We start from the raw sequence: 10,876 nt of genomic DNA, 5'->3' as shown, positions 1-10,876 counted from the left end.
TCTACTCAGTACTCTAACTAACCTTTCACGGTAACATTTTCGATATACGACCTACAAAGGACTATCCAACACATCACAATTCTCGTGCCTACTCACAGCACGGTCTATTCACCGAGCCCACCTGAACCCTATTTCGTTGCGGACTGTATGATATCTGGATGGCAGTCGCTCGCTGTTTCAAATCACGTGATATCACTCGCCTTCCCATAAGCAACTGTTGTTAATGAAGTGGTATTTTGAAGTAGTGTACGACGTATCAGACACAGCAGGAAGAAATGCATATGTAGAGGAAGGCGCGGGGGTACCTCGGACAGAGGCCGCTCGCCACCTCCGTGAGAACGGATAACGGAAGTATCTCGACAAAGAGAGTGATCGCATGACGCATTACACGGAAGTTCGTGATATCATGACAACTGTGTTTGGTGCGGTGAAATTCCGTTCAGCGATGAAGATTCTGTTTCAATGCTGATAGTCACCGGACGACTGCCCATCCTGTAAACTGGAAGTAAGCATAGCAAATACAATCAAAGACTTTCGACCGCCATAAACTGCAGTTTAGCTAACCATAGAATGACGTGCCATTCGGGCGTGACGGCCACCGAGCGGGTGGAAACTCGCAAGCGTTAGCATCACGGATTGAGACGGAAATTTTGATCGCGGTTCGGTTTAGAAGGGATGAGGAATGTTGCATTTAGCTCTGGTCGGTGAATGAGAAGCGAATAGTTCGTGGAGCCATGGTAGGGCAGAGGGTGTCGATGAGGCTTTGACCGTCACTGGCGTATATACTGGCGAGACATTGGCCATACGAGGTTGAGGCTTGGGGGGTTCACGCGATTGCCGAAGTTATGTACCAATCATGACAAGATTGTAGATTGAAGGTTCTAGTAATTGCTCATAATGCTGAGAGAAAACAGATCCTGCAATGCCAACTCATCCCCAGCCAGTGAACATAAGACACTTTTTATCGACAACATCCTCCATTCATCCGCTATGATCCCAAAGAAGCCTTATCAATGAACCCACGCCCGTGAACCCAACCTCCATCGAACCACAGTGAATGAGAAGGTGTTGTCGAAGAAACCCTAGTTCACTTGCAGATTTCGTTCTCGTTGGACTCATCACCGAACTTGTCTTTGCAGATTCCGTCCTCGTCGGAATGATCACAGCACGTCTCTGCACTCCACGTCAGCCCCCCCATCTCCATGCAACCATGAATGACGAACATACCGCAGAAAATATTCCTGGCGAGAACATTATACTTAGCATCCCAAGCCCAAGGGTCCAGCTGGGACTGGTTCGCATTCTGCAGCGACCTGTGTAGCTCGGCACGCCTAGCCACCGCGGCGATCTGGCGGGCTTTCCTGGCCATCTCGCAGGCGATCGCGACCATCTCGCGGGCTTTCGCGCCGCGCATCATCGGTGAAGTCTCGTCATAGGAAAGCCTCATGGCTTCAAATTTAAGAAACAATTCGTTGTGTTTCTCCATGTAAGTAGCGATGGTAGCCATGGTCTGCTCCTCCCACGTGACGGCACCGCGAGGGCCAGGAAACTCCGCAGCGAAGCGAGAAGCTGCCGCGCGGTCCAGGGGAGTATCCATTCCCACGGACTTGGACCGAGGCCTGTTGCCCGCGCCGGGAGTAGGCGAAGCGTTGACGTCGTTGGAAGGTGTGTCGTCGCTCATGGTGGTAGTGAAGCGGGAAGCCGCCGCGCGGTCCAGGGGAGTATCCATTCCCACGGACTTCGACCGAGGCCTGTTGCCCGCGCCGGGAGTAGGTGAAGTGTTGACGTTGTTGGAGGGAGTGTAGTCGCTCATGGTGGTTTTGGTGTCTAGTGAGGTGATGGGGGGGGAAGTCAATGTCAGGTTGAGTAATTGTTGGGGAAAGGGTGGGTGGTAAAAATTGGGATAGAAATAAGGAGCGGATGTGTGTTGCTTGATTGAAGCTCGTAATACATGCACGTCGTGTGTGCCCTAGTATTTGTCGTACTCACCGACGTCGCCGTTATAGAAAATGATTAGACATGCCGTGGTTCGACCGAGTGATCTCGTGAATGCGTGTTCATAGACCGAGAGCGCTTAAGCGAATACGCCATCTGATCTAAACACATGCCGCTGCATAACCAGCGTTCTTGGGTGCCGATATTATTCTACGCCTGAAAACGTGACACTGCCCTTGTGAAGGGTGAGCAACCGGGGATGGTATGTGATAGACGGCGGTGGGATGTCGGTGGGTGCGGCAAATGGAGGTGATGCCGAGGCCGGCCGATGAAGGGGTGATAATGGAGATTTACTTCTGTGCCGTATCCTACCATCTGTATTCAAGTATTTGATAGACGTCTCGAACCTTCCCACGCATCAAGTCTCCGTTTCTCTGAATACGATGCTTCCATCCTCCTAGGTAGTTTCCCCAAGGTCATCACCGTAAAGAACCATCATTCCACAACGTACGTAGAGCTCATACCTTTCAATGACCGTTCTTAGAGCTCCACAAAATACCCCACCCATGGGCCATGGCACGCCATTATTGGCATTGGTTCACAGATTCACGTTACATCACTCACATCTTAGTCGGGCGGACTGCGGTCCGGCGGAAAGTCTGTTGTAAACGATTAGGATGTTCTGCTTTCACATTAGATGCTTAAAAAAGTTCACAACTAATCGCAGCTTATAGTTCCATATTGCGGCACCGGTTCACTGATTCACGTTTTATCACTCACCCCTTATCCGTGTAGAACTGTTAAGAAAAGTGGTATTCTGGGGTAGTGTAGACTGTATCGTAGCGGAAAGAGAGTCATATAGAGGACGCTCGCCGCCGCTCGCCACCTCCGTGAGAACGGAAAACGAACCTCCGAGTGATCTCACATGACGAGGTACACGGAAGTTCGTGATATTATGGCAAGAACAACGGTGCAGCAGAAAGTCAGACGATTGGGGGGCTGTGATTCCACTCATTAGATTGTTTATAAAGCTTGTAGATTGTTTGTCAAGATTACAGCTAAATGCTGCTCTTCTACCACATGCTGCCGTGTTTGCGTATGGCGATTTCGACGGCCGTTCCCAAGTCTTGCGCAATGTAAACCTTTAGTCCATGGTAATTTCGGACGCGGGATGTAGGAAGCAGAAGGTTACTAATTATGCCTTATAAGCGGAGCGTTACATGACAGCACGAGATCGAAAATTCGGATTCCAACTTCGAGATACCCGGAAAACCAGGCAATAGTCAAAATGTTGTTTTAATCACGACGACCGTCATTATAATGAAACGTATCGCCAAACAGCTGCTGAATTGACGAGTTCAAAAGGATACAAAGTCATTGAGGATACAGTTATTTGCGATAAAATTGATAAAATTGATAGCAACAATACGATGTTGTGCTTTCCGTCAAAGATTGTACCCATCTGTAGTCGGATGTTCTCGTCTCCTCGCATGTAGACAAGAAAAATATCAAATCCTTCAAATCCTTCACCTCCTTCGTCTCCTTCGACTCCTTCGTCTGCTTCCACTTTGCCTCTTCCTCCGCGTCCTCCTCTGCCTCTTCCCCTTGCTATCTACCCTCTTCTCGTCATCTTCCTACTCCCCTTTCTATTCCTTCTTCATCCTCCTCATCTTTCTCCCATCTTCCTCGTATTTTCCTTCTTCGAATGAGTAGAGGCTTTCATCTTCGTCGTCTTGAATCTAGGCAGTAGAGTACGCGAGGTCGGGATCTGTTGTGGTTTGCGGTGGCGGGGTTGGATGGTTTATAGTTGCGATACTGCTGGGTGCCTGGAGAGGGTTAGATAATTGTATACACCGGCTGGGGAGGTGGAAGAGCATACAGAATTTACACCGCCATCCGATGTCGTTACTAATCCACACCACGGTTCCAACCTGCCGGATGCTGGACGGGGCTCGAGAGGCTTCCGGTTCCGGAACCTCGGAGATATTGGCGGGAGCCAGTTCCAGCTCCGCTTCGGTCGCACGCGGAGGGATATCACAGAGTTCTAGATCCTGCCCCGCTTTGGTCGCACGCGCAGGGATTTCTTCGATCGTTAGTCTCGGCTGGGCTTCGGTCGCGCCCGGCTCCGCCGAGCTTCCTTCGATAGCAAGCAATGGCGGGTTTGCGACGGCTTGTGAGGTAGATGGGGTATCGTACAATGGATGGTGGGGTAGGGAGGAGGCGGTAGGGAGAGAGAGGATGCTAATGGGGTGGTAAGGGGAGAGGTGGTAGATCGCTGTGTGCATCTGCAAAGGCGGAGCGATTTCGTCCGGGAGGGGGAGATACGAAGTTGATGGTGGAGTAGAACTGTAGTAAGAGGGGGATGTAGAAAGAGGAAGTTGATGCTGGAGTAGTGAGGGCCCACAAATTGGGAGAAGTGTAATGAAAATGAGATTGTCAATTGTAGAAACAGCACAAATGAACGGGAAACATGAGAAAAGTGAAAATCGCGACACAGAAATCAGAAAGAGAAGAGACGACGACCCCTTTAGATAAGAGTTGCCGGCGAGAACACAACATTTGGCCGACCGAATCAGGTCGGCTCGACGACGATGTCAACAAACAGAAATGATCACTACAGAACATTTGGTCGCAACAGGTCTGTGAAGGTCCAGCCTCGAAAACAGAGAGGTCCACCCAGGTCTGTGAAGGTTCCGCCTTGAAAACAGGGGTGTCAACCCAAGTCTTCCCAAGCCCACTCAAGTTCTGTCTTGTCTAGCCAAGCATCAATCGGGTCCCACAATCTTGGCGAGCCATCGTCATACCATCAGAAACTAGTCTCACTCGGGTCACACCATTGACGGAATAAGAGGCAACCCTCTGGTGCACCCCGGCGAGCCAGCTCCTGCTCGACCCTTCACGTCCCTTAGGAGAAAGAAGGGAGAGAGAGGTAAAGTAATGGGTGGAGGATAATCCCTGCGAGTAAAACCGCACGCGGTGCCTGGCAATGAATTACAGTAGGTCCGTTACTGAGGGGTGTCGCTGCCTTCGAGGCATGACATCATACATGTCAGACACAAGTCAAGCCATGACCAGTGAAGTGCTTCAGGAGAATCGCGGCATCCGTGTTCTGCATAGTCCAGGTGGGTTGGAAGGGATCTGTCTACCCCCATCCCGTCCATTCTTCTGGAGCGCGGGATGAAAGTATTCCGTTCTGTACGCTATTTTGCTGAACATCGCTTGTTCTCATGTGATTCATCCCGGTTTATGGTTTTTCTCCTGAACCTGTACGCCTGTTTGCAGCCGACGGTAGTTAACTGCAGTGCCTCCCGTCCGACCTTGTTCGTGGGTACGCCCGTGACCCGTCCATCACACACCCTCAGGCAGTGCAGGCAACAGCTCAGCCCGGTCAAAGCCAGCCCACAGCCTGGCTTTGAGCAGCCCACCTTTTTTTTTTTATTAATTCATTAATTGCATGCGACCTATCTAGATCATGGCATTATCATCTCCACGTGCACCCCTCCCCCCGTTTTCACGCCATTGTCCAACCCGACTTTTGTTAGGCGGCCCGATGTGACTGGCCCTCCGCCCTGGCCTTTCCTAACAGTACTATATGTGAGCTCATCAGGCAGAGATAGAGCTAGAGGAGGCAACGACCGTTCCCCGCCACGTCCGCCACCACCACTCGCCCCGCCCTCGCACCCACCTCCACAGCAAGTTGCTGGTCCGCTATTCTACCTCGCCTGGCTCCTCAGCTTCAGCGCCCTCCTCCTCCTCGGCATCGGCACTCATCTCCTTCTCGACTCGCCTCAGCTCGCTCTCTCTTCCAGCTCCCTGAGCTCCCACTCGGATGCCTTAGCCTGGGCGCATCAGGGTTAGTGGGTAGTAGCGAGTGAGTTTCAATGATGCGTCACACTTCTACTCTACATAGTATCGACGAGGGTGATCTGGCACGGCCACATTCTGCATCCCAAGAACAATAATCGCAACAGAATCATCGTCCGCAACTAAATCATCTCTCGCAACAAAGTCACCTCCCTAAACAAATCGCCTCCTGCCACAAATCGCATCCCATATAACCCTAAATTCGATGTCAGACGCAATCGAGAGCGCCGGTTTCGAACCAAGTAGCAGCCCGGGTAGTAAGCTAAAGTTACTGTTGCTGGCGTGGGCCTGTGTCCTATGTAAATCCAATACTCTTTCTTCAATCCTTCGTCTCGCCGGCGTGAGCCTGTTTCCTATCTATTGTCGTAGTGTTACCTTAACCAACTCTACGATCCAGCCCGCCCAACGCCAACTGATAGCCCGGGCTGGGCTGCCAGCACATCGGCTCCAGCCCGGGCTATCAGATCAGCCCACTAACCCCAGCCCAGCCTATGGGCATTTCGAGCTGTTGCCTGCACTACCCCGGATGACTGAAGCAGAGTCCCGTCCATAGGCCACAAAGAGGGGCTGGATGGGATTATATAGAACACAGGCTGGCTTCCAGCCTACTGTGAAAAATTCGTCGTGACGAGCTCGAAAGGATACAAAATCATTGAGGATGCAGACTACTGCGATAAAATTGAAAGAAAAAACTAGCCCCCTCAGCCCTCCTCATCCTCCTCCTTCTTCTTCCCCCCCTCTCTCCTCCTCTTCCGCATAGTCTTTCCGGAAATGTTCACCTCAATTGACACAGCAGGATATAACAAAGTAAGAAAAAATAAAAGGAAAAACAGAAAGCAAATAGATGCACAAAATCCATCAGAAACCCTCCGTCCTCGCCAGCGGCCAGCACCTGAGCTTTTTCAATCGAACTCGTTCCGGTCGGATTGCCGCGCAACCTTACGAATGACTCCGATTAGAAGATACAGTAAGTATCCCTTCGCCTTGTTCTTGTGTTCCGCATCCATTCCTAAGCTCTTGATGTAGTCGTCAAGCTTCTTGAAAACTCCTCCTCCCAGGAGTGAGTGATCTTAAACTAGTCCATCATCGTATAGCGGTGATGGACTGAAAATTTCCTGGCGGAAAAGATTCCGCCTAAATGAATAGCCTAACCGTCGGGACGGTTGTTCGGCGGGTCGATGAGCTTGAGCTCTTCCTCATCGGACTCCTCGTCATCAGAGCACACTCTGAGAGTCTCCCTGAGTGCTCCTCGGAGTCCTCTTCATCGGAGTCCCATATTCCCGATCTTTAGATGAAGGAAGGAAATAAAACTCACCACATCCTTATTCGCACTTGCAAACAGATTGGTCTTCAGAGCGCTATTCGGAATCTGCTTCTCGGGGCCGCGAACAGAAAGCCGAGCGCACGGCTTACCGTTGTCGTCACGGTAGGCGTCGATACCTGTAATGACTCGGTCATCTATGTCGACATATATGAGATAGATTTTGCAACATACCGAGGTCAATATTTTCCTTCCATTCGTCGTTATTCAATGCTTCGGTGACACCTGCTGTAGTTAGTACGAGCTTCACCGATTAATAGAACGGGTCCATAAAGAGAATGGCAGCAAGTCAATCGCAAAGTATTCCTAAAAAGACACAAGGACACCACACGCCAGTAGTCCTTCACAACCAAGTCAATCACAACTTCTTGGTTGTGACGGGCTACTGGATCCCCTAGGATGGTAGTCGTACTCCTCCTTCGCCTCTTCGACTCCCGTATGGTACGTGATAACATCCGTCGCCTCGGTGGTGGAGGCTGTAGCTCTGGCAGCGATCGCTGCGACACGAATGGGGAGGGTGCGACGATACGGCTTAATTTGCGCGCCCGCAGGCGCATGCACGACCGTCGGGGATCTCGGGGGGGGGGGGGGGATTGTTGGAGGGAAGTCTTGAAAGGGAGAATTGATGATGTAGTAGCAGTGTAGCAAGAAGAGAGAGAGAGCGAGAGAGAGGATCTTGATGGTGGAGGATGAAGGAAAGTAGGAAGAGAGAGGGAGGATGTTGATGGTGGTTTATAAAGGAGGGAGAGGGAGAGAAAGGAAGCGTGGGCAGCGAAATCCTGCGGGTGAAACTAAACATGGTACGTGCAATTGAATTGCCGTAGCGTTTTGACTGTTTGTGTTTCTGCCGTCGAGGTGTGTCTCTTCCATCGAGGCTTGTCTTTGCCATCGAGGCTTGTCTCTGCCGTCAAGGCTTCTTTCTGCCCTCGAGGCCTGTTTATGCCGTCGAGGCTTGTTTCTACCGTCAAGGCTTGTCTCTACCGTCGACGCTCGTCTCTACCGTCGAGGCTCGTCTCTGCGGTCGAGAGGTCCAGCTATATCTGCACTAGACCTGCTATGTGTAGCCCCACGAGTTCCGACCGCAGGCCACACCACTGTTGGGTGAGCGCGTCCTCGCATGGGCCTCTATCCTCCCCACCGCGCATACGCAAACCGAGCCGCCTTCCACATTCTCGGCATCTTAGCACATATCCAACAATTGAGAGAGCAGCTGAATTGTTGAAAGGCACGGAGTTTCGAACGGATGATATGTATGAGAGTTGCCTTTGCGTTGACCGTTATCTACCGACTCGTATATCATGCCGGCGACTACCTGCCGGCACCACCTGCCTCCGCCAACGCCCTATCGGCGCCGTCGCCGCTGACCACCCACGCCTCCGTATACTGCTGGTATTTCAACAACCCTTGACTGAGGTTTTGTATTAAACTATACAAGATGTCGTTCCAATACCCTGGCAAAGCAGTACCTTCAAGTTTCAAGCGGTCCAGCGTCATTCCGTTTCACGGATCGTCACCACCGAGTTATGCTTTGTTGAAGGTCCCTTTGCTATCTCCTCCTTTGCCTTCGCCTCCTGGGTGTTTCAAGGCCTTCGACGATTCATCTTGTTCTGTAGCCTTTCGGAGACTGGAATCCCTGTTCTCATTTGAAAACTTGGGACGAGGTTCTTTAGTGGACTGTAGACATCGCGGGTGTGGTAGGGGTCCCTTTAATCCCTGTGAGTTTCGGACTCACTTGCTGATTTGCAAGTCCAGACGCTGTGGCTGACGGAGGCACCGCCAGATGAGGATAGGAAGCGGAAATATGGCTCCAGTAGAAGTAAGCCTCCTCGGAGTCCTCGTCATCGGTGTGCCGCAGAGTATTCTCTGCGGCATCCTCGGAGTCCTCGTCATCGGAGCATGCCTCGGAGTAATTCTCTGGGGGCCCCTCGCACTTCAGGCGGACCAAATATGACATCAAACACAGTGCCAGGTTGATTCCCAATCCTCCGGCGCCAGTCGAGATCAGGGTGATCTTGTAATTGGGGCCATTATTGAACAGTCTGATGCCGAGGTTTCGTCTGGCTATGGGGTGGTGCCATCCAGTCGTCCAAACCTGAAACATGATCGTAGCGGAGTGATCCGCAATGCTCTGTATTTCTGGGCGATGTGGTTCTGCGCGTGGCAGAAGGTGGGGGTGATCACAGCACTAGAAGCATGTGAGCATGAAACAGTAAATGGAACATCGGCCGAGAGTAGCATACCTTGCGCAACTGCATGACCACCACCAGGGTATAGTTGAGGTCCACATCCGCAGAGCGCCCCCACCGGTCGGGTCTTGAATCCAGTCAGGGGAGGCGTGGCACTAGTAATGGGTCTTGTAGGCAGTTTTTCTAAACGTCGGGATTATTAATGTTAAGAATCCGGGCGGCTTGGTAGGATGGGGTATTACTTAATATGCGCACCATGGTACGCACACGGTGGAGGTAAAACCTCCATCACGGAGAAAACGAGCTGCGCTTTGGAAATTATTCCGTGCAGGGCAAGCCGAAGAACAGCCGCAAATCATGAAGTGGCGAAGAAAAGAATTGCTGGTGATGTTAAAAAGGGACATGTCGATGTGTGCCATGTTTCTTTGGGATTCGTGGTAACTTACCGAATATTTGTTGGTGAAGGATGAAGAATGCCAGAATGATGAAAGAGGATAGATGAAGGAAGAAGGATGGAGGACGAAGTATGTTGTGAAAAGAAGAACTACCCTTTTATAAGTGGCGCGTGGTGCGCAGTCTAGGGCAACATCCTAGAATGTGCCCCACTTTCGCCGCTACTTCCAACAAATGGGAGGGGGCAAGAAGCTTGTGACGTTTGTAGCGCTAGTTGCGTGTAGGGCTGCAACTAGTGAAATATCAAAAGACCGGTTCCTAGATTAGATAAGTGGCTGCTGCCGTAGATCCCAACACATTCAAAGCATTACCAAGTTTGATGAGCTATTCGCGGATTTGTCTTCGATTCCTAACAGCGGCGGGGACGGCGGCAATTCGAAGTTAGCAGCCCTGCAAATTCCCACTCCGCCGCATCGTATGGGCTTGCCGATACCGCCCCAACCACCTCAGCCAGAGCCGCAGCGGGAGTCACCACCACAAGCGAGTCCACATCCCGCCACGCCCCGGTTGAAAATAACGTAGTCACGTTCCTGGTAAAACAGCACCGAGTGAGTTGGAAGCAGTCTAGTCTGAAGCAGTATAAGTGGATGCGAATTAAGCTTTTATATCACACCGTCGTTCTTTGACCATAGTAATTCGTGCTCTGTGACATACATAACTTCAACTTCCAACAATCGCTGCGCACGTGAAGTAGTAAGACGGCTTGCCAAACCGTGAGCTATCCCGATTTGCGGAGTGAGCTGGGGCACATTCGATGAGGGGCGCGGGGCTCACAGTAAAGGATCATAGTTACCCGACACGCTTACGAGGCCAATGGTAATCGTGCGAGTAAGAGTCCTGTCCGCACGAATAGTACGGTTGACCCAAAGTAGTAGTCGTCTACAATTACCACAAGTGCTGGCATGAGTCTGAGGGATTGATTGGGGACCGATTATGCCCTGCCTAATGGATCACTTAGTGTATTCTACCATGTAACGGTTGACGTATGCCCACTTGCGGAGCGAGCTGGAGTCTCTGTGCAGCACGTTTGGTGAGGGCGCGGGGTTCACAGTAAATGATCACGGTTGCTTCACACGCTCCACCGTGATATCTCATGCTATGAGCGTGATGACCTCCT

The 10,876-nt window shown here is 51.3% G+C and overlaps 2 protein-coding genes across 2 annotated transcripts; both read right to left on the bottom strand.

Moving 5' to 3' along the window:
* Positions 1–1,087: 1,087 nt before the first annotated feature.
* On the bottom strand, positions 1,088–1,813 carry BZA05DRAFT_421417 (uncharacterized protein; the record flags this gene model as incomplete). Its single annotated transcript, XM_051485718.1, has 2 exons — positions 1,088–1,173; positions 1,228–1,813. 2 exons carry the CDS (start codon positions 1,811–1,813, stop codon positions 1,088–1,090), a joined length of 672 nt encoding a protein of 223 aa, XP_051336299.1.
* Positions 1,814–6,774: 4,961 nt separating this feature from the next.
* BZA05DRAFT_476513 (uncharacterized protein) lies at positions 6,775–9,231 on the bottom strand. Its single transcript, XM_051488255.1, has 5 exons — positions 8,853–9,231; positions 7,507–7,651; positions 7,295–7,345; positions 7,115–7,239; positions 6,775–7,003 (listed from the first exon to the last, which is right to left on the bottom strand). The coding sequence occupies exons 1-5, from the start codon at positions 9,219–9,221 to the stop codon at positions 6,947–6,949; spliced, it is 747 nt and encodes a 248-aa protein (XP_051336298.1). The 5' UTR covers positions 9,222–9,231; the 3' UTR covers positions 6,775–6,946.
* Positions 9,232–10,876: the final 1,645 nt, after the last annotated feature.

Source organism: Tricharina praecox, assembly GCF_024521635.1.
Source record: "Tricharina praecox strain CBS 144465 chromosome Unknown BZA05scaffold_27, whole genome shotgun sequence".
Lineage (NCBI taxonomy): Eukaryota > Fungi > Ascomycota > Pezizomycetes > Pezizales > Pyronemataceae > Tricharina > Tricharina praecox.
The sequence above is the reverse complement of the archived record's forward strand: the minus strand, read 5'-3'. Positions and strand labels throughout refer to the sequence as shown.

Coding starts and splice junctions, on each gene's coding strand:
- BZA05DRAFT_476513 (XM_051488255.1), bottom strand. CDS start 9,221: ATGTTTCAGGTTTGGACGACTGGATGGCACCACCCCATAGCCAGACGA. Junction 7,652..8,852: donor CTGGACTTGCAAATCAGCAA/GTGAGTCCGAAA, acceptor GCGCAAATTAAG/CCGTATCGTCGCACCCTCCC. Junction 7,346..7,506: donor CTACCATCCTAGGGGATCCA/GTAGCCCGTCAC, acceptor TAACTACAGCAG/GTGTCACCGAAGCATTGAAT.